We start from the raw sequence: 21,617 nt of genomic DNA, 5'->3' as shown, positions 1-21,617 counted from the left end.
TCCATTTATATGATCTTGAAAAATCAAAATGCATTTCTGTTTATATTATAAACAATATACATGCATTTTAATATAATTCTGCTAAATGAAACAATTTTTTTCAAATTGAAATACTTTGTAAAATATTGTAATTGAGTAATTGAAACATAATAATTTCTCTCTCACATAGTTAATGTAAAGATATTTGGCAAGTGACACGGTTAAAAACTGTTGTTCTCATGGTTACAGATAAAGCCCTAAAAGAAGTTGTTGAACGCATTCTTCAAACAAGTTATTTTGACAGTACTCACAACCATCAAAATGGGCTCTGTGAAGAAGAGGAGACAGCACCTGCACCTGCACCTGAAGATTCTGTGGCAGAAGCTGGTAACTAAAAAAAATAACTGCAGTCTGATCCTAGGCATGTTAATTCAAGAGTCCCACTTTGCTCAGTGGAAATTATTTCTAAGTTAAAATATACAGGAATACCCTTGGTAGATTTGTAGAATTTTTGAAGCCTTGTGTGTACTTATTTATTGAGTGCAGTATACTCAATATATTACATCGTATTATTGTATATGAGGCTATACCCACACTACACACTTGTTTTTTAAATTGCTTTCACATTTATTTGGCACACTCCAAACAACCCTTCAGCTTTCAGACAAAGTAAATAGGTCACATTTAGGTCATACTGGCCAGCCTTTAAAAACTAGACTGACAATGCATCTATTAAATTAAACCTCAGGAGACTGTAGCTTTCTTGCAGTCAGGAGTTGTACTTTTTTTAAATAAGAAATGTGGTTGGAGTTAGCTTCTGAGGGTACAAGGATATATGTTTAGTGAAGAAGTCACAAGGAGAGGCCAGAGTTTTTGGCCTTTGTTTGTTCAAGGGCTTAATGTACAAAATAGGAGCTTTTAGAGTTTCTGAGGCATGAGGTAACAATTTTGCCCTTACCTTCGAAACAAAAAGAAGCAGGTTTGAGGGATATTAATGGATGGGATGGATATCTTAACTCAAGGGGTCTAATTTACCTGTTAAAATCTCTCCAATTCCAAAAACCACAAAATGAGCTGAAATGTTTTACCTACCAATTCCTAGGATACTCGGATGGGGGTGGGGATAGGGTTACAATAGAGGATTTGTGAGTTATACACCCATGTTCTAGCTACTTAATATTTTCAGAGGGGCACAATATTTTTAAAACATGCAGTTCAAGAGAGCTACTAAATAATCATACATCTCAGATCTTAATGCCTATATTTTGTGGATTCAAATAATCATTACAGTTATGATTCTACTTCACAGCTAAGAGATGGATGAATAAGAGTATGTATATTTTTATCTTAATTTTTTATGTTTTATTGATTTTATTGTAATTTATTTATTTGATTATTGTGAGCTGCCCAGGGTCATTGAGAGTTGGGCAGTGTACAGGTTTAATAATTAAATAAATATTATTAATGTAAAACATTCATTTTAATGCAGCTTTATATAAAGAGTGTGTTTTCCTCACAGAGCCAGAGCCAACAGAAGAATACACTGAACCCAGTGAAGTTGAATCAACAGAGGTACTCTTTAGTAGAACTACTGTAGTCACCTTTCTAGAATGAATGCTGTTGGTTTACTGTTGCATTCTCTCACTTTTATTTTAGTATGTAAACAGACAATTCATGGCAGAGGCTCAGTTCAGCAATAATGAGAAGGAACAAGTAGATGAATGGACAGTTGAAACTGTTGAGGTAAGGTGTTACATATTCTTATGTAAAATTGCAGTAAGTTATAATTCCTTCATAGCTCATAATAACTATAATCAAAACAGAATAATTAACCTTGAACCAATTCTCAAAGAAATCGTTGACAGGAACATATATTTTTTCCAAATACAGGTAGTCCTCAGGTTACAATCACTCAAAGTTGCAACAGTGCTGAACAAGTGATACTTAGGACCGGTCCTTGAGGTTCTAGCTGTCACAGCACCCCCATAGTCACATGATCATGATTCAGGCACTTGGCAACTGTCTCACATCTACAATGGTTGCAGCGATCCACGGTCAGATGACCGTCATTTGTGACCTTCCCTGCCAGCTTCCAGCAAGCAAAGTCAGTGGGGAAGCTGGCAGAGAAGGTGGCAAGTTGCACCCTTAACTCACTTCCACCGCTTTTTCTCCCGAGGAGCCTGTCATGTACTACAGGTTGTCTGTGGTTAACAGCCACTCATTAAGCGACCATTCAGAGTTACAGTGGTGCTGAACAAGTGGTGGTTATGACCAGTCCTTGAAGTTCCAGCTGTCCCAGCATCCCTGCAGTCACGTGATAGCGATCTGGGCACTTGGCAACTATCTTGCACTTACGATGGTTGCAGCGTCCTGCGGTCACATGATCACAATTTGTGACCTGATGTCAGTCTTCTGGGGTAAACCAGATGGGAATCACAACCAGATGAGTTAATTTTACTTTATTGTAAAGCTCCATTGGCAGAATCTTGTAAATATGAAAGTATGGTCCTCCCCCCGTCTCCTTTATAGCCTGAAAAACTAGGGAGGGTCTCTTCTGAGCCTCTTGCCCTGCCTGCTATCCACTTGCGGGCTATGCTGTTACTTATCTGACTGTTCCCTTGGCAGCATCTCTTTGCCCAGTCTCCCAAGGTCTTTCCCACATACCATTACACATTCCCTGCTGGCTTTCTACAAGCAGAGCCAATGGGGGAGTTGGCTGAGGACTACCTGTATTTGGTTGCAAGTTGCTCAGGTAAGTCTCCCCCCCCCCACGCACCCTCCCCTAACCCTAACTCTCTCACACACTCTCCTCACCCTCCACTGCTCTCACACAGTGCCTCCCGGCCACTCAGGTACCCTCCCTGGTCACTTGCGCATCCTGTCCCACTCAGCAGCAATCACCCCAAGCCCTGCCGCTCTGTGTCTGTCACTTGTGCACTTTCCCTGAGCCTCACTGTGCTTGGACAGTGCCTCCCCAGCCACTTGTTCACCCTCCCTGGCCATTTGCTCACCCTCTCCCAGCTGTCAGCAGCCATCCCAAGCCCTGCTGTGCTTGTGCTGTGCCTCTCTGGCCACTCACCCCCCCCCCCTCACTCCCTCTCCCACCTGCCAGCAGCCACTTACCTGCCTGCTTGTATGCCACCTGGGACTTGCAATTTCCTGCCAGCTTCCCCACTGACTTTGGTTGGTGGAAGCCAGCAGGAAATTGTGAGGAGGTGCTCGCTTAACAACCCACAATCCTTGCTTAACGATGGAAATGGGGACTGAAAGAATTGCTGTCGCTAAGTGATGTGGTCATGTGACATTGCGTTTTACGACTGCATTGCTTAGAAATGGAAATTCCGGTCCCAGTTGCCCTTGTAACTCAAGGACTAACTGCACTTATTAGAGTACTGTTATATTAAATACATTAATATAGAAAAGATGGAGCATGAACATAATTAGTTTATCTAGAAATCCTTACAGATATAGTTTGAGCCTTCATCAGTCTAAAACACAAATGGATCAAATTGATGAGACTGCCTAACTTCACCAGATCGGTATAGTTGTGCATACAGTAATGATGGTAACAGCAAGCACTGAATGTTCGTGATAACTTCATTGATTTCAGCAGTTCAGTATTCTATATATTATATCAAAGGGCATTTTGGCACTAATATTAAATATAAATAAGGATCATATAATCAACATTTCCTTATCAAATGCATATCAACTCTGTTGTTGGAATTGTGTAAGCTAAGTACTTTAAGTTAGATATGTGTAGTTCACTTAGGTTATAGCATTTAAGGATCCTACCTCTTCCGCCTTATAAAAATGTATCTATAAGATTCACTTTTGATCACCGACATGCTACTATTAAAATCCCAAGCATGCTATTAGTTTTTACGGAGACGTGCTTTCTTTTTCAGTTTCTAAGTAAGCTAACAGCATATAGTGCTAACTTCATCCAAATCATCCTTCCCATTTTTGCAGACTTTTAAAAGGAGATAATGACCCAGATCTTAACTATTTACAGCTGTAAAAACCTTTATCTTTATACCACTCTTCCTCCTGGAGGACAGTCAAATATACTATTGTCACACAATTGCTAGTAGATAATATTGTCAATTTGCCATTCTAATTGTGGACTGACTGAAACTGTATTGATCATTTCTAATGTAGGTGGTAAATTCACTCCAGCAACAACCACAGGCTACATCTCCTCCAGTTCCAGATGCCCATACACTTACAGCTGTGGCTCAAGCAGATCCACTTGTTAGAAGACAGCGGGTGCAGGATCTTATGGCACAAATGCAAGGCCCATATAACTTCATGCAGGTAATTGATAATTTGATTAGAGTAAGATTGCAGTATTTTTAAATCATGAGTAGAATCCAACTGAAGTAGGGAAATGTTTACTGCAGTTGACCTGAAACACAAAATTTGGCACTGGCTGATTGGCATTGCTTTTTGTCTCTGTTGAAGCTGTCTTAAATCTTGTCTTAATTATCTAGGACTCTATGCTGGAATTTGAGAACCAAGCACTTGACCCTGCTATTGTTTCAGCTCAGCCTATGAATCCACAAACTTTGCAGATACCACAGATGGTTTGCCCTCCAGGTCTGTAATATAACGTTGTTTATATATAAAGTATGTAGCAAAATGGTAATGAAGCTCAAGTAATTAAATATTTTTACATTTCAGTCCATTTATACAGGTAGTCCTTGATTTATGACCATTCATTCAGCAACCGTTCGAAGTTATGGACACGCTGAAAGAAGTGACTTACAACTGGTGCCCAAAGTTACAGCCATTGCGGAGACCCCACAGTTACATGATCAAAATTTGGGCACTTGGCAGCCCACCCACACTTAAGAACATAGGGTGATTCAACTCCCTCCACCTGCCTATCTCCCCCCATCTCTGCCCTTTCCCCCCCGCCACCCTGGGCTCCACCTCCCTGGCTGGGCTTTGGCTGTGAAAAAAAAAAAGCCAAAAGCAGTCCCTGAGCCACAGCACATCAAAATGTCCCTTTGCAAAAAGCTCCTGGGCAGGGCGAGGTGGATCTGGGCTTTTGACTTTTGCTTCATGCTGTGAAAAAAAAAGCCAGAAGCCCAGGCCAGGAGCATGGAGCAAAGGGGTGTTTTGGCACACTGTGGCTTGGGTGGCTTTGGGCTTTTTTTTTCTGCACAGCGCAAAGCAAAAGCCCAGCCCAGCCTTAACCAGAAGCAAGGCACAAACGGGTGTTTTGGTGTGCTGTGCTCGGGCTACTTCTGGCTTTTTTTTTTTCCGCAGCTGAAGCCCTGACCGGCCAGGCTCAGCAGCCAGGCCAGGCACGCCTCGACAGTAGTGGGAGCAAGAAGACAGCAAGGGTCAGCTGGGGTGGTGGAATGCAGGGTGGCAGGAGTCTCAGAGTGCAGGGTAGCAAGGGTGACTGCTGCTGGGACTGGGCTGCGGCTTCCCAGGGCATGGCAAGCAGCCCCTGAACTATGTGGTTTTGGGGCTGCTTGCCACCCAGCAAGGCAGGGTGCAGGGTGGCCAGAAGGGCAGAGATGGGGGGAGATAGGCTGGTGGGGGGAGTTGGAGGCAGTCCCTTACCTTGCTGAGGCTCGGGGCTGGGAGGAACCAAGCCCGGAATGGTTTGGATTGGGGTGGGTATTTGCTTGATGACTTGCAATTCTCAGTTAACAATGGTGACAGGGACTGCCGGGATTGCAGTTGCTAAGCGATGTGGGTCACGTGGCATCTCGCTTTATGACCTCATTGCTTAGCAATGGAAATTTCCCAATTATGGTTATACAGTCAGGACCAGAAATATTGGAACAAGGATAACTGTTTTGGCATTTGGCCTCTGTACAGCACCACATTAAAGTTGAAAGGAAACACACCCAGATGGGAGCGAAATCAGGACTTTCAGCTGTAATTCAAGGGGTTTGACAGAAGTGGGGCACTAACCATTCAGGAAGTTCAGCCAGTGGCATACCCCCCCCCCCATCGTTGGTGGCTCATAAGTAATGGAACAAACCAATATCATGACAAACATAAGGATCGCCTTTAATACCTGGATGAAAATCCTTTGCAGTCAACGACTGCCTGAAGTCTGGAACCTATGGGCATGACCAAATGCTGAGTTTCCTCCCTCGAGATGTCTTGCCAGGCCTTTACTGCAGCTGCCTTCAGCTGCTCTTGTTTGTGGGTCTTTCTGCCGTCAGTCTTGTCTTCAGTAAGTGAAAAGCATGGTCTATTGGGTTGAGATCAGGTGACTGACTTGGCCATTGAAGAAAATCCCACTTCTTTGCCTTGAGAAACTCTTGGGTAGCTTTTGCTGTATGTTTTGGGTCATTATCCATCTGCAATATGAAGCGGTGTCCTATCAGTTTGGCAGCATTTGGCTGAATCTGAGCAAAAAGTATAGCCCTATACACTTCAGAATTCATCCTGCTGCTTTTATCAGCAGTCAGGTCATCAATAAACACCAGTGACTCGGTTCCTTTGGCAGCCATACATGCCCATGCCATAACACTGCCTCCACCATGTTTGACAGATGATATGGCATGCTTTGGATCATGAGCTGTTCCTTTCCTTCTCCATACTTTTATCTTCCCATCATTCTGGTGCAAGTTAATCTTGGTTTCATCAGTCCAAAGAATCTTATTCCAGAACTGGGCAGGCTTTTTTAGGTGTTTGCTGACAGTCTAATCTGGACTTTCTGTTCTTGAGCGTTACCAGTGGTTTGCACCTTGTTGTGAAGCCTCTGTATTTACATTCATAAAGCCGTCTCTTGACTGTAGATGTTGACACTGACATGCCTACCTCCTCGAGTGTTCTTGACCTGGCTAGATGTTGTGAAAGGGTTCTTCTTTACCATGAGCAGAATTCTGAGGTCATCCACTTTAGTTGTCTTCTGTGGTCTTCCAGGCCTTTTGCTGTTGCCGAGCTTGCCAGTTACTTCCTTCTTTTTCAGGATGTTCCAAACTGTTGTATTGGCCACTCCCAATGTTTTTGCTATCTCTCTTATGGGTTTATTTTGTTTTCTCAGCCTAATGATGGCCTCCTTCACTCGCATGGACACCTCTTTGGACCTCATGTTGAGAGTTCCAGTGAACAGCTACCAAATGCAAATGTAACACTCAGAACCACCTCCAGGCCTTTTATCTGCTTGATTGCTCACGGGGTACCCAGGAAACAGGCCACACCTGGCCATGCAGCTGCTTGTCAGCCATTCATTCCATTACTTATGAGCCACCAACGATGGGTGTGTGCGTGTATGCCACTGGCTGTACTTCCTGAATGGTTAGTGCCCCACTTTTGTCAAACCCCTTAAATTACAGCTGAAAGTCCTGACTTCGCTCCCACCTAGGTGTGTTTCCTTTCAACTTCAGTGTGGTGGTGTACAGAGGCCAAATGCCAAAACAGTTGTCCTTGTTCCAACATTTCTGGTTCTGACTGTAAGTTCAGGACTACTTGTACTTTGCCTTTGCATTTGTAGAATGCTCAGCTTTACAAGGAAAAATTGAAAAGTAAAACTTAATAAAAATATTCATGCGTTATGATAATTAACATTTAAAGGCCTGGCTGAAAAGACACATTTTAAAGTGGAAAGAATGAGACCCAACACACATCCTAAGAGAAGGCATCCCATTAAAAAGATTCTCCCAGTCAGTAAATCTTTGAAAGTGGGGGAATCCTCAAGAAATTCTCCTGCAGATCTTAACGTGTGGACAGCTTTATAATAGGAGAGGCAGGCCCTTGGATATTTGGTCTTGTTTACAGCTTTAAAGGTTATAATGTTTGCACATTAAATTGTGCTTACAAGCAATTGGAAATAGTTCTTCCAATACTGAATTACATATTTCAGTTTATGATTAATTAGAAACTTACCTGATCCATTTTGCACCAGCTGATATTTCTGGGTATTTTTAAGGATATTCCTATGGAGAACTCATTACAGTAGTCAAGTGCAACATAACGAGGCAAGCTAAAAGAAACTTTTGTTGTATTAATTTCAGTATTGATTGTATTATTCTGTTTCTAGTTCATGCTGAATCCAGACTTGCACAAACAACCCAGGTTCCTGTACAACCTGAAGCCACACAGGTAAGAACGCTTGAAAACTAATGGCTGAATATTTCTTTCTAACACCTCCCCCCCCTTAATTAGGAATTGTTGTGCTCAGTTCTGCAGTACTTTCTTCATTAGCATGTAATCAGAAGTGGATGAATTTTCCATAATGTACTTCTGGATTACCAAGCAGAGGTAATCTGTTTCCTTTGAAGACCCAAGCACCCACCTTTCTCACTATTTTGATACATCATCCAGAATACTGTTGGAGGCTGCTTCTGTTTTGGAAAGGGAATATAGAGAAAATGTGCCCATGAGAGGCTCTGTAAGAGCCCTGTTCTCAGGAGATCTTGCATTTGCATAAAAGTTTGGACCCAAATTTTTGGGTTTCACATTCTCATCAAGGAAATAAAATCTGTAAACCAGTATGGTTACTACAGAATCCACCAACAATTAAAAATATTTATAAAACTTCTTTTTTAGAAAATCTGAACCCCTTCATATTCAAAATAAGGTACAGATAATAACTTAGCATAATGATGTTGAGATCATTAATTCCATGGGGGAAGTTACATAGAAAAAATCTGTAAATGCTTCTGTGCATAAACACATGGAGACATGACAATGACAAGGCAGCAATAGTCTCTTAAAACTAGGGACATGCAAAACATTTGGTGCATAGAACAGCCAGTTTCAGATAGTGTGTGCCTGGATTGAAATATAAGTTTCATCTAGGTACAGATCCCAAACAGATAGAGGTAGAGGTGTTCTAGGGTGAGAGACATAGGGAAGAGGCAAGACCATGAGCAGTGGTGTGTAAAAATAGCTAAATAGGGATAAGAAGAAAGGTTAGGATTAGGTTCTGGGAAGATCTGGAGGGGAGATAGGTGGGCTGGTTTGGTGGACCACACTTTCAAGCATGACAGGCCACAATTTGTTTCATGCACGAAACAAAACACATTTTCCATTTCATGCACTCAAAATTCTGAAGTAAAAATCATCCTTGGGAAATTGTGGAAGTTGTCTTTACTTTAGTATCAGAATTAGCATGTCATTGTGACTTTTTGTTTATAATGTTCCTTTCAAATTAGAACCAAGCCTGTAAAGTATTTGGGGTGAATTGAATCCCAGCCATTAGTTAATTTCACCTACAGCCTTTTAAAATACTGTTTCCCTGCTCAACCACTTCTAGATAGTTGCTTGCAGCCAGTGAGAATTGTCTAGCTAGAATGTATAGTTTTTGTCTATTCAAATGTCACCATCAGTCCGGTAAGTGTTTATTGAGTCTAAATATGTTAGATTAGTTTAAAACCAATTAACTACTGTAGTTCTAAAGGTATTTTTTTCTAGGACCTCAAAGTGGTTCATTAGACTCATTAAATAAATTTGTATCAAAATTACTGATGAATAAGGATTAGGATTAAAGATGAAGCTAAGATTAAAATCACAAATGAAAATCATAATAGAGTAAGCATTTCTTGTAATTAAAAATCTTGCTAATTTTTACTATCAGCTACGGAATGGCCTGATCATAAGTAGGGATTCTTTTGGAAAAGTAATAAAATACTTTAAATGGTAATACTCATTGTAATATGCAGAATGCAAGAAATCTGATTTCAGTATTATGTAATCCTCTTAAAATGCATTAATTATATTACTTAATTCTGATAAATGACTGTTTTAAGAACATACTTAAACTTGGAAATAAACTGACATTTCTGTTTTATGTAACATTTTTATAATGGATATTAATGCTTCCTTATTTCTAGTAAATTTAAACAAAGATTATGATAATTTTAATTTGTGCAGGCTCTTATGTTTCCATGTGACTGACCATTTGCAACATAATTGTGTGCATAGAATGCCACGTACTAGGGCAAGGTAATTTTAATAATAACTAGCAGGAGATATACCTTGTACATGGTTGCTGAATCCTTTGTTCCACTTTTCAGTTTATTCTTCCTAGTTCTGTGATGAATATCATCATCACATTAGAGGTAGTTTTTTCTGTCCCTTAAAAATCGTAGAGAAGTGTTTTTGAACTATTCACCAGTTTCTTGTAGCATTCATTCCAGCTATTTTTGAGATTGCATGTAATGAATTCTTTCCTATTTTACTATTCATTTTTTTCTTGATGTCCCAGTTTTCTGTTCAGTTGAATATTTAAGCTAAAATACAATGCAAAAATAGGAAATATAGATTTAAAATCAGTGCTAAAACCACTGAATATTAATAATTAAAAGATGTTTTGTACCAATTTAGGCTTCTGGTTACTTTTCATGAGTAGCAGCATGCTACAGTGCATTCGGAAAGTATTCAGACCCCCTTCACTTTTTTCAATTTTGTTATGTTACAGCCTGATACTACAATCATTCAAATTCATTTTTTTTCTCATTAATCTACACTCAGTACCCCATAATGACAATGTGAAAACAGAATTTTAGAAATGTCTGTAAATTTATTAAAAAGAAAAACTGAAATATCACATTGGCATAAGTATTCAGACCCTTTGCAACAACACTTGAAATTTAGCTCAGGTGCCTCCCATTCCTCTTGATCATTGCTGAGCTGTTTCTACACCTTGATTGGAGTCCACCAATAATCAAATTAAATTGATTGGATGTGATTTGGAAAGGCACACACCTCTCTATCTAGAAGGCCTCACAGCTGATAATGCCTACTGTACCAGAGCAAAAGCCATGAGGTCAAAGGAACTGCCTGCAGAGCTCAGAGACAAGATTATTCCAAGGTACAGATCTGGGGAAGGCTACAAAAAAATGTCTGCTGCACTGAAGGTTCCCAAGAGCACAGTGGCCTCCATAATTCTCAAATGGAAGAAGTTTGGCACAACCAGGACTCTTCCAAGAGCTAGTTGCCTGGCCAAACTGAGCAACTGGGGGAGAAGAGCCTCAGTAAGAGAGGTGACCAAGAACCCGATGGTCACTCTGACTGAGCTCCAGAGATCCTGTGTGGAGATGGGACAAAGTTCCAGAAGGACAACCATCACTGCAGCCCTCCACCGATCTGGGCTTTATGGCAGAGTGACGAGATGGAAGCCTTTCCTCAGTGCAAAACACATGAAAGCCCGCTTGGAGTTTGCAAAAAAGTACCAGAAGGACTCTCAGACTGTGAGGAACAAGATTCTCTGGTCTGACGAAACCAATATTGAACTGCTCGGCCTCAATTCTAAACATTATGTCTGGAGGAAACCAGGCACTGCTCATCACCTGTCCAATACCATCCCAACAGTGAAGCATGGTGGTGGAAGCATCATGCTGTGGGGGTGTTTTTCAGCAGCAGGGACTAGGAGATTGGTCGGGGTTGAGGGAAAGCTGAATGGAGCAAAGGACAGAGATATTCTTAATGAAAACCTGTTCCACAGCGCTCAGGACCTCAACTGGGCCAAAGATTCACCTTCCAACATGACAACAATCCTAAGCACGCAGCTAGGACAACACAGGAATGGCTTAGGGACAACTCTGTGAATGTCCTAGAGTGGCCCAGCCAGAGCCCTGACTTGAACCCTATTGAACATCTCCGGAGAGACCTGAAAATGGCTGTCCACCGATGGTCCCCATCCAATCTGATTGAGCTTGAGAGGATTTGCAAAGAAGAATGGCAGAAAATCCCCCAATTCAGGTGTGCAAAGCTTGTTGTATCATACTGAAAAAGACTCAAGGCTGTAATTGCTGCCGAAGGTGCTTCAACAAAGTACTGAGTAAAGGGTCTGAATACTTATGCCAATGTGATATTTCAGTTTTTCCTTTTTGATAAATTTACAGACTTTTCTAAAATTCTGTTTTCACTTTGTCATTATGGGATACTGAGTGTAGATTAATGAGAAAAAAAATGAATTTGAACAATTGTAGTATCAGGCTGCAACATAACAAAATTGAAAAAAATGAAGGGGGTCTGAATACTTTCCAAATGCACTGTATATTAGTCATGTCAAGATGTAAACAAAGTCTGGGAAATGATCGCCATACCTGACTGGTTCAGGAATGGATGCTGGTAGCACATTAAATATAAATATACAAATATTTTCTGTGCTAATTTTGGAATCCAGTGACACCTGCGGAGCAGAAAGCATTCCCACATTAGCATATGCTGAACCCCAGTCCCCAAGTTCAAGTTTCCTATTAAATTACACCAATTCTGTCTTATCTGGATTTAATTTTACTTGTTCTCAGTTATCTAGCCAATTACTGAGCTTCAGCAATGTCCAAGGATATTGACTGCTTTCCTAAAGTGAGTGGGAAGAGCAGTGGAGGTGGGAATCACCAGGATATTAATGGCATTTTACTCTGAAGCTCTGGATAATTTTCTCTGCAGTTTAATATATAACAGCACAGGTGACAACATGGAGCCCTATGGAACACCATTGGTCAGTAGTCTAGATGGTAGTAATCAGGAGTCTCCCAGTACTACTTTCTGTGCACAGTCCAGAGAAATTCACTGAAACCACTGCAAAACAATCCTCCCAAGGCCCATTCCCAGCAGATTGTTCAGAATTATACCATTGTGAATAGTATCAAAGCTGCCAAGAAGTCCAGGACAACTAGTAGAGTTGCATTCCCAGCATTTAGTTTCCAGCATAGGTTATTCACTAGGGCTGTTAATATAATACTTGTCTTGTAACTGTAATTCTATAGATCAGGCTAAGGGTTCTTAATTTGGTGATATCAGAACCCTTCCCCTCCCCAACTCATGAATAAACTAAACAAACAAGCAGATGAATAAATGGAAATCAATAATACACAAAACGGTCATTGGCAGATGGCTTTGACAGGTGCCTACACTTGAGGTTTAGTTATCTCTCAAAATTTGCTTAGGGGTTTCCTCCTGCTTTGCCTACACAAACCCAATGCCAGGTTTTCCAAGCAAAGTGGGGATGAGTTGACAGTGTTCTCACTTTGCCTGTACAAAGTTTGCCTGGGCAGAGCAGCAGGAAATTTTGACAGCATTCCTGCCTTGCAAACAACAGGCTTAACCAAGTTTAAGAAAATGTTCAACCCCTCCCCTTTAATTTGTTTATGACCTCCTTGGGAATCATAACTTACAATATGAGAAACCCTGGATTAGGCAGCAGTTAGAAAATTTGTGTAAGTAATCTTTGAAAGAAAAGGTAACATTTCTTACCTTTTCTAATAGGAATATTTGCTTATTACATCAGTCATTCTACAAAGTTGTTATCAGTTTAAAGAATGGATTAATATTATGACTGATCCTCAGATTGGTTCACTTCATCTTGTTCCTTAATTTGCCTTGGTTCAGAGACTGGACCTGTTGTACTAAACATTGTATGAAGATCTATGAACTGAATCGCTTGCCCAAACTATGCAGTCCTCCAAGCTTTTTGAGAAGTAGAAAGGATCACCATCTCTGCCATATTTGGTATAACTAATACAATTACTAGGCATCCTTAAAGTTTATGAAATAAAATTTGTATGGTCATAATCCTTACTGTATCCACCTCATAAGGCAGTGCTGTAATATAAAAGAGATGGTATGAAGGCCTGCTAATACTAGAATATGCAGAAATTTAAACAAATCTTTCTTTTTTTTTTTTCTTTTTTCTTTTTGGCTTAGCTAGAAACTCAGGGAAAAGGTCAGAATAGTACTTTAAGAACTAGAAGAAATAAAAGCCTTCTAGAGTTTCTAAATGTGAATAATTATACAGAAGAGTGTTGCTAACATAGAGACCGTAGAACTCATGAAATTCAAAGGAAGGATTTACCGAGAGGCCCTGGCCGGAGTTTCTGTTAAATTTTAAAACTTTGACAGGTCCCCTTGGTTTCTTCCACAAGTGAGGGATATACAGCACCCCAGCCCACGTATCAGCCTTCTCATTCAACAGAACAGCGGCCTCAGAAAGAATCAATTGACCAGATTCAGGCAAGTTATGAGACTTCATTATGCTTGGGAGGGGAAAGATGCTGTAGTTATACATATATAGATGAGTGCCCCTCTTAAAAATTCTTGGAAACCATTTATTTTAGGTATCGGGGTGGAGGGAGGTTGATCATTTTTCTAACTTGAATGTCTTGTTAAGCTTTTCTCTTCTGATCCTGAACATTTTAGAAGCAGTTTCTTTAATTTAATCTTGGGTGACTGTTCATCTAATCAAAAGGTGATTAGATATAATTGGTATTTGATTGACAGGGAAATACCTTTATAGATTCAGACAGGAACTTGCTTTCTACAATCTTTTCAGATTCAAGGCTAGTGCAGCATAGAGCACTGGGATCTTTCTCCTCTTGATAAAGAGAGGACACTAAGTAAAAGGGATTTTACAGTTTTCCCTTTCCTTAGGCACACTTCATCAGCAACAACCTATTTCCTAATTGAAATGATATTGATATCTTGCTTGCTAACATTAGGTTGAACTTTATTTGTTAGGCTTCAATAACCTTAAGTACAGATCAGACACCAACATCATCGCCACTTCCAGCTGCATCCCAGCCTCAGGTATTTCAGGCTGCCTCTAGCAAACCTTTGCATAGCAGCGGAATCAATGTTAATGCAGCTCCATTCCAGTCCATGCAGACGGTAAGCATTAAATATATTAAACATTTAGATAACGTTTTGGATGTCAACATCATGATAATGGTCAATTTTTCCCTAAATACCATTAGTAGCTTATGTGTTTTTGAAATGTTTATGGAATATCACATGAGTCTTTGGTTAAAAAAAATCAACTGGATTTTACTTACTTTCCATCTAGGTATTTAACATGAATGCACCTGTTCCTCCTGTCAATGAGCCAGAAACTCTAAAGCAACAAAATCAGTACCAGACCGGTTACAGCCAGACATTCTCCAATCAGCCTCATCAAGTAGAACAATCAGAACTTCAGCAAGAACAGCAGCTTCAGACAGGTAAAATTGTGAAAAACTGAATTGAAATGCTTCACTCTCAAAAATGCTTTAAAGAGATATAGTCTAAATAAATCTTTACTTACGGTGTTTATGTAATATTTTGATTATGTATTGTGAAAAAAGCAGTTCTGCTATATTTGTATTGTTTTACAAAGGGGGGAAATATTGTGGAATAAAGATCAATTAATGTTGATGCTTTATATACCAAACTGAATAAAACCCATCTCCTAGCTGGTAAAAGGGGAAAAAACCCTGAAAACTTTAGGAAACTAAATTGATGGAGTTATAGAGTGAACTCTTTTAAATCATGTGAAATATAGGGACTATTCTACATGTTCAGGGAATTCAGACTGCCATGTTGGATTTAATTCTGCAAACAATCTTTCTTTAGATAGGTAAACATTTACTGTCCTACTTGGTGGCTCTTAAGCAGAGTACATTGGTGAGTTAGCTTGATATTATTTGAGTCTTTAGGAAACTGGAGTATAAATACAAACTTTTTGTACTCTCTTGGTTTTTTTCATTTTAGTGGTTGGCACTTACCATGGTTCCCCGGACCAGTCCCATCAAGTGGCAGGTAACCACCAGCAGCCTCCACAACAGAATACTGGGTTCCCACGTAACGGTCAGCCTTATTATAACAGCCGGGGAGTGTCTCGTGGTGGATCACGCGGCACTCGAGGCTTAATGAATGGATACAGGGGACCAGCCAATGGGTTTAGAGGTAAAAACTTAAAAACCTTTTAAGATTAATTCTGAATGTTTTTCAGAAATGCAGAATATCCAGAAGCTTAAGCTTTAGAGTGGCATGCTTTAATTTTTTAATAGTGTAAAACTGCAGAGTTACATAACCTTGTAGTAGTTGCTCTGGTGTAGTGTTAGTGAATAAAGAACGAACCAGATTACATGATAGCAAACTATGAGAAGGAACTAACATTGGAATTGTTTCAATAGAAGTGTAATATAATGTATATGAAACTGACTTTCCCATCTGTAACTTGCTAAATGGCTGCATCTTTTTCAGGGCTTATTACTTCCTTGGCTTACAAAAGCAAGTCTTTCACTTATTCAAACTATGGCTCTTGGTGGGATTCTTTATTTTGGTGCCTGCATTTATTAATGCACTTAAAATAATTTATAATAAATCTTGCGTATAATGGGAAATCTTGAAAAATACTGAAGACACTGAGTGGTGCACAGGAGCCCAGGTGCAGTTTAAACACTTATCTAGTAATTTTATGTTAAAAGGTTAAGTATGGTATAGATGGAAGAAGCATTTATTTTCAATCCAATATTGAATTGTGCTGTTCTAGTGTATTCCATTTGTAAGGAAATTTGCCATGATCATATTTATAAAATTTACAAGCAGAAATCAACACACTTCCTTGTGGTGCTTTCTCAGACTGTATAATAATATGAGGACTGTTCATTTTGTGCAGAATGCTATTTCTGGATATATCATAAATATATACATGTATAATTTCATAAGATGATCCTTTCCAGTAATCGTTTTATCCTGATTTTTAGGAGGATATGATGGCTACCGTCCTTCATTTTCCAACACTCCAAATAGTGGTTACACCCAGGCACAATTTAATGCTCCACGGGACTATTCCAACTACCAGCGGGTAAGTTTACTGAACTGTAAAAGGGCCTTTCTAGTTTAGCATGTTTGTATATGAGATTAAATTAAAATGTGTTTTTATAACTGCTCACAGGAGTATATTGTGTCTAAAATTAATTCAATAAAAATTAATTTCAGATCACATTTTAACTAAAAAGTTAAAATATACTTTGGGATTCTTATTTATCTTGTTTTATTAGATTGCAGACACACATTATTTCCTGTAACAGAGACTTTTGTAGTCAGCTGCCTATCCACAAAACAGAATCACCCAAAAATAACAGATAGAATTCTTGAATGATTTCCTAAATGTGTTGAAATATCAGAATTTGTAAATATGCATTTTAATCCCCCTTGTACCCAATTACTTGACAAGTATTTCTTGAGTATACAGAATGTTAATGGCAATGGAGCTAAGAGAGAGATGGGGCTTGAAATGAAACCCAATAGTCAGGAAGCCTTTCTAAGTCTCTGAAGTTTTTTTCAGTTTTGCCAGTGACTTAAATAATTTCTTCTGAAACACTGGACGTTTTGAATTTTGGTTTTTTCACTACTGAGTGGTCTTTTTATTTCAGGATGGATATCAACAGAATTTCAAACGTGGCTCTGGGCAAAGTGGCCCTCGGGGAACCCCTCGAGGTAATACTAAATAATGGATTTATGATTTGAATATTTACAGAGATTCTAGAGTTGCTGACCTTCAGATATTTCAGTTCCAGTGTCTTTAATTGTTGTGGTTTGTAATTAGGGTTGTTAATCTGTTTTTTTCAACTGTGTGTTCCTCTTCCATGCTATTTATGCGCTTCATTCCTTTTTATTATTTTCCCAAGCAAGTTTGTGAAAATGAAAGCTTGCCTATTTATGAAGTATATGATAAATGGCTGGTGTGGGTCTTCCAGGCTGTGTGGCTGTGTTCTGGAAGTTTTGTTTCCTAACGTTTCGCCAGCACCTGTGACCAGCATCTTCAGAGTGCAGGAGCACAGACAGGGCACAGAGAGAACTGCTCCTGTCTGTGCTCCTGCACTCTGAAGATGCCGGTCACAGGTGCTGGCAAAACGTTAGGAAATAAAACTTCCAGAACATGGCCACACAGCCCGGAAGACCCACACCAGCCATCGTATGCTGGCCGTGAAAGCCTTCGACAATACATATATGAAAAATATTTGAACAATATTTGACTTTTAACTCTTCTTACAGCTCTGGTAGTGTCTATATGATGATTCTTCCCATTATTAGTTGAATTTCAGTAAAGATTATATGTAACCTATTTTGGCTATGTTCTGATGTTTTTATATAAAAATACAAACTTTTGAAATGTCTTAATTTCCTTCACAAAACATGTATATATTTAGGAACTTACTTTGTTCTGCTACATTATTCTTCTATGCACAGAATAAGGTATAACTGCAAATTATGCCAAAATGTTGTCCTCTAGTGTTGTAGTCTAATGGAGGTACAGTGTCTATAGTGGACCTTTCCCAGATCACTATCTGTATATGCATATCTAGTGTATAAGAAGCAACTACCTGACAGAGGAGATAACCCAATCATATAATTAAATGGATCAATGTTGATGTACCTTCTTTTTCGTGATTGTACTAAAATTGATGGGAGATGTGATAATCATAAGACATAACAGAGAGCTAAATTTCAGATTCATTTAATATAAGTTGTAAATATTTGTTAAAAATATATTAATGAAAAGGTAATGGTTACCTAGCAGTTGTTTGGCAGGTTGTTAGTGCTATTCGCCATTTCGGAGCAGGTTCCTTGTCAGCAACCTTGTTCAGAATTGCTGCTTCACTGTTGCCATTAGTGTGTGAAATAAGTAAAATTTTGTTGGGTGGCTGACCATTCTGAAAAGAGAAGCTTCAGTCTTCTCTCTGGGCAATAATTACAACTTCTGCATTTTGTTCCTGGACTACACTGAATCATAAAAAACACTAGAATTGTATATCACATCATTCTTCACTGACTGTAGTATTTTGTCATTCCGTTCAAATACTATGTGAAAACAAGTTTAGGGCAGGATTGTATCTGTGGGTATCAAAAGAACTTGTAGGACATGCTTAAGGTTTTGGTATGAAATCTTGCATTATTTCTGCATATTCAGTGCATTGCTTCTGTACTTCTGAAGTCTGTTTCCTGTTGATAGGGCAGATAGTGGGAAATATTTCAAGGTGTTAAATAGAGTTCATATATAGAAAAAATGTCCATCCTGAAAATAGTTTCAATTAATCCCAAAATAAATCCCTATTTTTATTTTCTAGGTCGTGGAGGGCCCCCAAGACCCAACAGAGGAATGCCTCAAATGAATGCTCAGCAAGTGAATTAATCTAATATACAGGATTACTTTTAAAACGCCAAAAACACTGGCCAGTGTACTATATACATGTTACCAGAAGAGTTATCTCTGTTCTCCTTTATAGGAAGTTCATAGTAAAGGGATTATTTTCATTGCCCATAAAGACAAGACTACAGTTGTCAGCTTTATATTACCCGGATATGGAAAGAAATGCTGTTTGCGCTGCATGTTCTATCCTAAGCGTCACCTTGAACCTTGCACATGAGATCCAGACCCTTGCTTTGATTTAAAACAAAAATGGCAGTTTCAGAGTAAAGAAAATCTCTATAGTTAATTGAACAGGCAGAAATAATCCAGCTGACTTCATTGATGTCATATAGCGTTGCAGCAAATTTGGATAAGAATCTGTAAATCCATAAATGTTTTACTCAGACAATTGATATATTTAAACTTTTACATTAAAAAGATGGAGGAAGTGAAGTGTGGCTTAACAGAACAACAACTACATTTCAGCTTTTTCTGTTTCATTGAAGCACCTGAATATTTACATGCATAAACAGCCCTGACTAAATATTAAACTGGTGAACAGCTTAGGCACGCCCTTAGCTACAGCACTTTTTTTTTTATTAGTCTGACTTGCTGTGGTAAAGGGATGCATTAATTGTTTTGTGTATCTGTTGATATAATTGTGTAAACCCAAAATTAAGCTTTGATTGGCACTTTAAATTTTTGTGTAAGAAATGGAAGATGTAATCTGGACGGCCACTTGTGTTTTCAAATGTGAAGTGTTAAAAGAGATCTCTCCTGAACACATTTCCTGGATAGCAATGCCATTTGTAAGGATTGGTATTCCTTATCATTCCTTATGATTTGCACATTGTCTGTCATTAATACTTGATCTTGCTGTATTATCACCTTAATAACTGATGCTGGTACTGATGGAAGTTAATGGATATGCATAATACATGTCACATGTCTTTTTTTCCCTGCAGCTTAAAGGTTTTAAGAAATCTCAAATCCCTGCTGCTGGTGCCCTTTAAATTGCTCTCTTTTGAAAAGCACCAGTAAATGTTTTGATCCATTTCCCCTTTTAAGGGAAATTACAGCCAGCAGTTACAGATCCAAGCGAGATAAATAAACATGTTTATATTAAAAAAACAACAACTGTATTCTTTAACATATCTTCAATGACTGATGGAAACTCCACAAGCACATTCTTTGAACATTGAATTTTTTTTTTTTTTTTTTGCATTCTCAACACTTAAAGATGATTCCCAGTCCAGAAGTTTGCAAGATATTTATCCAGTAAAGATATGCATTTATCTGATTTGTTACAATCATCAAGCTCAACATTAACAATTTATCTTACTGGGGGTTGTGTAAAAGTTTTGAACAAGTAGTAAGAGTTGTATGCATGGTACTTAATGCAGGAAACATCTTTCAAAACATCCTACACAAGAATTCCTGAATTAGTTCAGAGTGTAGTTAAAAGCATCTGCTGTTGTGGACAGAGCCAACCTGTATAAGAGTAGTGCTCTCCTTAATGTAAATTATTATTACAGCTTTGCAATTATGGTTAATCACATTGGGAATATATGATTGCTGATTTTTAAAAAAAAACACTAGGTTAGCAAGCACTGTTTTTTTGTTCTTCAGTTGACAACTTTCCCTGATTCTGTATATGATATCTAGAAAGGAGAATCTTCAGTTATGATCATTATGTAAATTCTTTGAGAATATTCAATATTATTATTATTGCTAGGTACTGTTAATGAAGAAGATCTTAATGGAAGATAACTTCAAATAGAATATCAGAAGCCAAAGATAAATTGGAAACCAAACAAGCAATTACACCAGGATTGCCCAGTGTGATTTAAACAAGCTGCCGCACATACAAATTTTCAAGTAACTTGCCTGTTTATATAAAATAAGCAACTGCTCTTGCTAGCTTTAGACTGGGAAATGAGACGTACAACGAAATTAAGCTTACTCTTGGAATACTGCTTTCAAGGCACAGATTTAAAGCCAGAAATGATGCTTCTAACTAAAACAGAAAGTATTCAGATTCTCAGGATCTTTTAATGGCAGAGAATTTGGTATCGCCATCAAATAATTCATGAACAAAATTGAGATGACTTTTAAGGACTAGTTTATCTGTTGACTTTCATGACAAGCTAGCAAAGTTGAATATAGTGTTTGAATTTAATCAAACCGACTATAATTTTAGAACACTAGAGTTAATTCTCTAAATATTAGAAGATACACTGTGTTCTCCAGAATAACTCAACCTGATCAATAAATTATGAGCATGAGTCCTGCTTGGTTCTATTCTGGGTCTAGCTGTAGTCTACTTTATGCTCCTCAGTTATTAAGTGACAAACCTAACACAGAAATAGTCATTCCACTGTTACAACTTGGAGAAAAGCCAAATATTAAATAATATAGCCCTATTTCTGCTGGATAAGCTACAGGTCAAGCCATTTATGGGCAGTGAAAAAGATTGTCTGCATTTGCCAGGGTTAGACTTCATGATCTTCAGCTCCTGTTTTCATCAGTGACAGAAAGAAGCTTTCTTTTGTGCCAATTATTTATCTTCATGCATCCAGGAATTTGCAGGGTCCCAGTTGTGACATCCAAATCTTTATTACAGGAGGGCAAAAAGTGCAGCTTCTGGTCTTATGCCGTACAGTAAGGGTGTGTGTATGTGTGTATGTGTATGAGTAGAATGTATCGCTCCTTCACCTACCTGCCATTGACACTCTATTCCTTTTCTTCTGTAGCAGAGGGGAGG

At 38.8% G+C, this 21,617-nt stretch overlaps 1 protein-coding gene across 4 annotated transcripts in view; it reads left to right on the top strand.

The window, feature by feature from the left end:
- CAPRIN1 (cell cycle associated protein 1) overlaps positions 1-20,079 on the top strand; it is a 40,815-nt gene extending 20,736 nt beyond the window's left edge. For 2 of the 4 annotated variants that reach the window (XM_007428718.4, XM_088145789.1), the window contains exons 7-19: positions 229-366; positions 1,499-1,551; positions 1,636-1,722; positions 4,141-4,296; positions 4,473-4,578; positions 7,994-8,055; positions 13,804-13,914; positions 14,419-14,568; positions 14,744-14,897; positions 15,427-15,621; positions 16,425-16,525; positions 17,097-17,160; positions 18,792-20,079. In XM_007428718.4, the coding sequence (XP_007428780.1) occupies positions 229-366; positions 1,499-1,551; positions 1,636-1,722; positions 4,141-4,296; positions 4,473-4,578; positions 7,994-8,055; positions 13,804-13,914; positions 14,419-14,568; positions 14,744-14,897; positions 15,427-15,621; positions 16,425-16,525; positions 17,097-17,160; positions 18,792-18,856 (1,442 nt within the window). In that variant the 3' untranslated portion in view covers positions 18,857-20,079. The remainder of the gene's footprint in view (positions 1-228; positions 367-1,498; positions 1,552-1,635; positions 1,723-4,140; positions 4,297-4,472; positions 4,579-7,993; positions 8,056-13,803; positions 13,915-14,418; positions 14,569-14,743; positions 14,898-15,426; positions 15,622-16,424; positions 16,526-17,096; positions 17,161-18,791) is intronic. The other 2 variants (XM_088145790.1, XM_025166946.2) reach the window with 2 other exon arrangements.
- Positions 20,080-21,617: the final 1,538 nt, after the last annotated feature.

The sequence above is a fragment of the Python bivittatus genome, unplaced genomic scaffold, assembly GCF_059951505.1.
Source record: "Python bivittatus isolate LINGU-HERP-01145 unplaced genomic scaffold, Pbiv_v1 ctg000480_np1212, whole genome shotgun sequence".
NCBI lineage: Eukaryota > Metazoa > Chordata > Lepidosauria > Squamata > Pythonidae > Python > Python bivittatus.
Note: the sequence above shows the minus strand (reverse complement) of the source record. Positions and strands in the feature narration are given on the sequence as shown.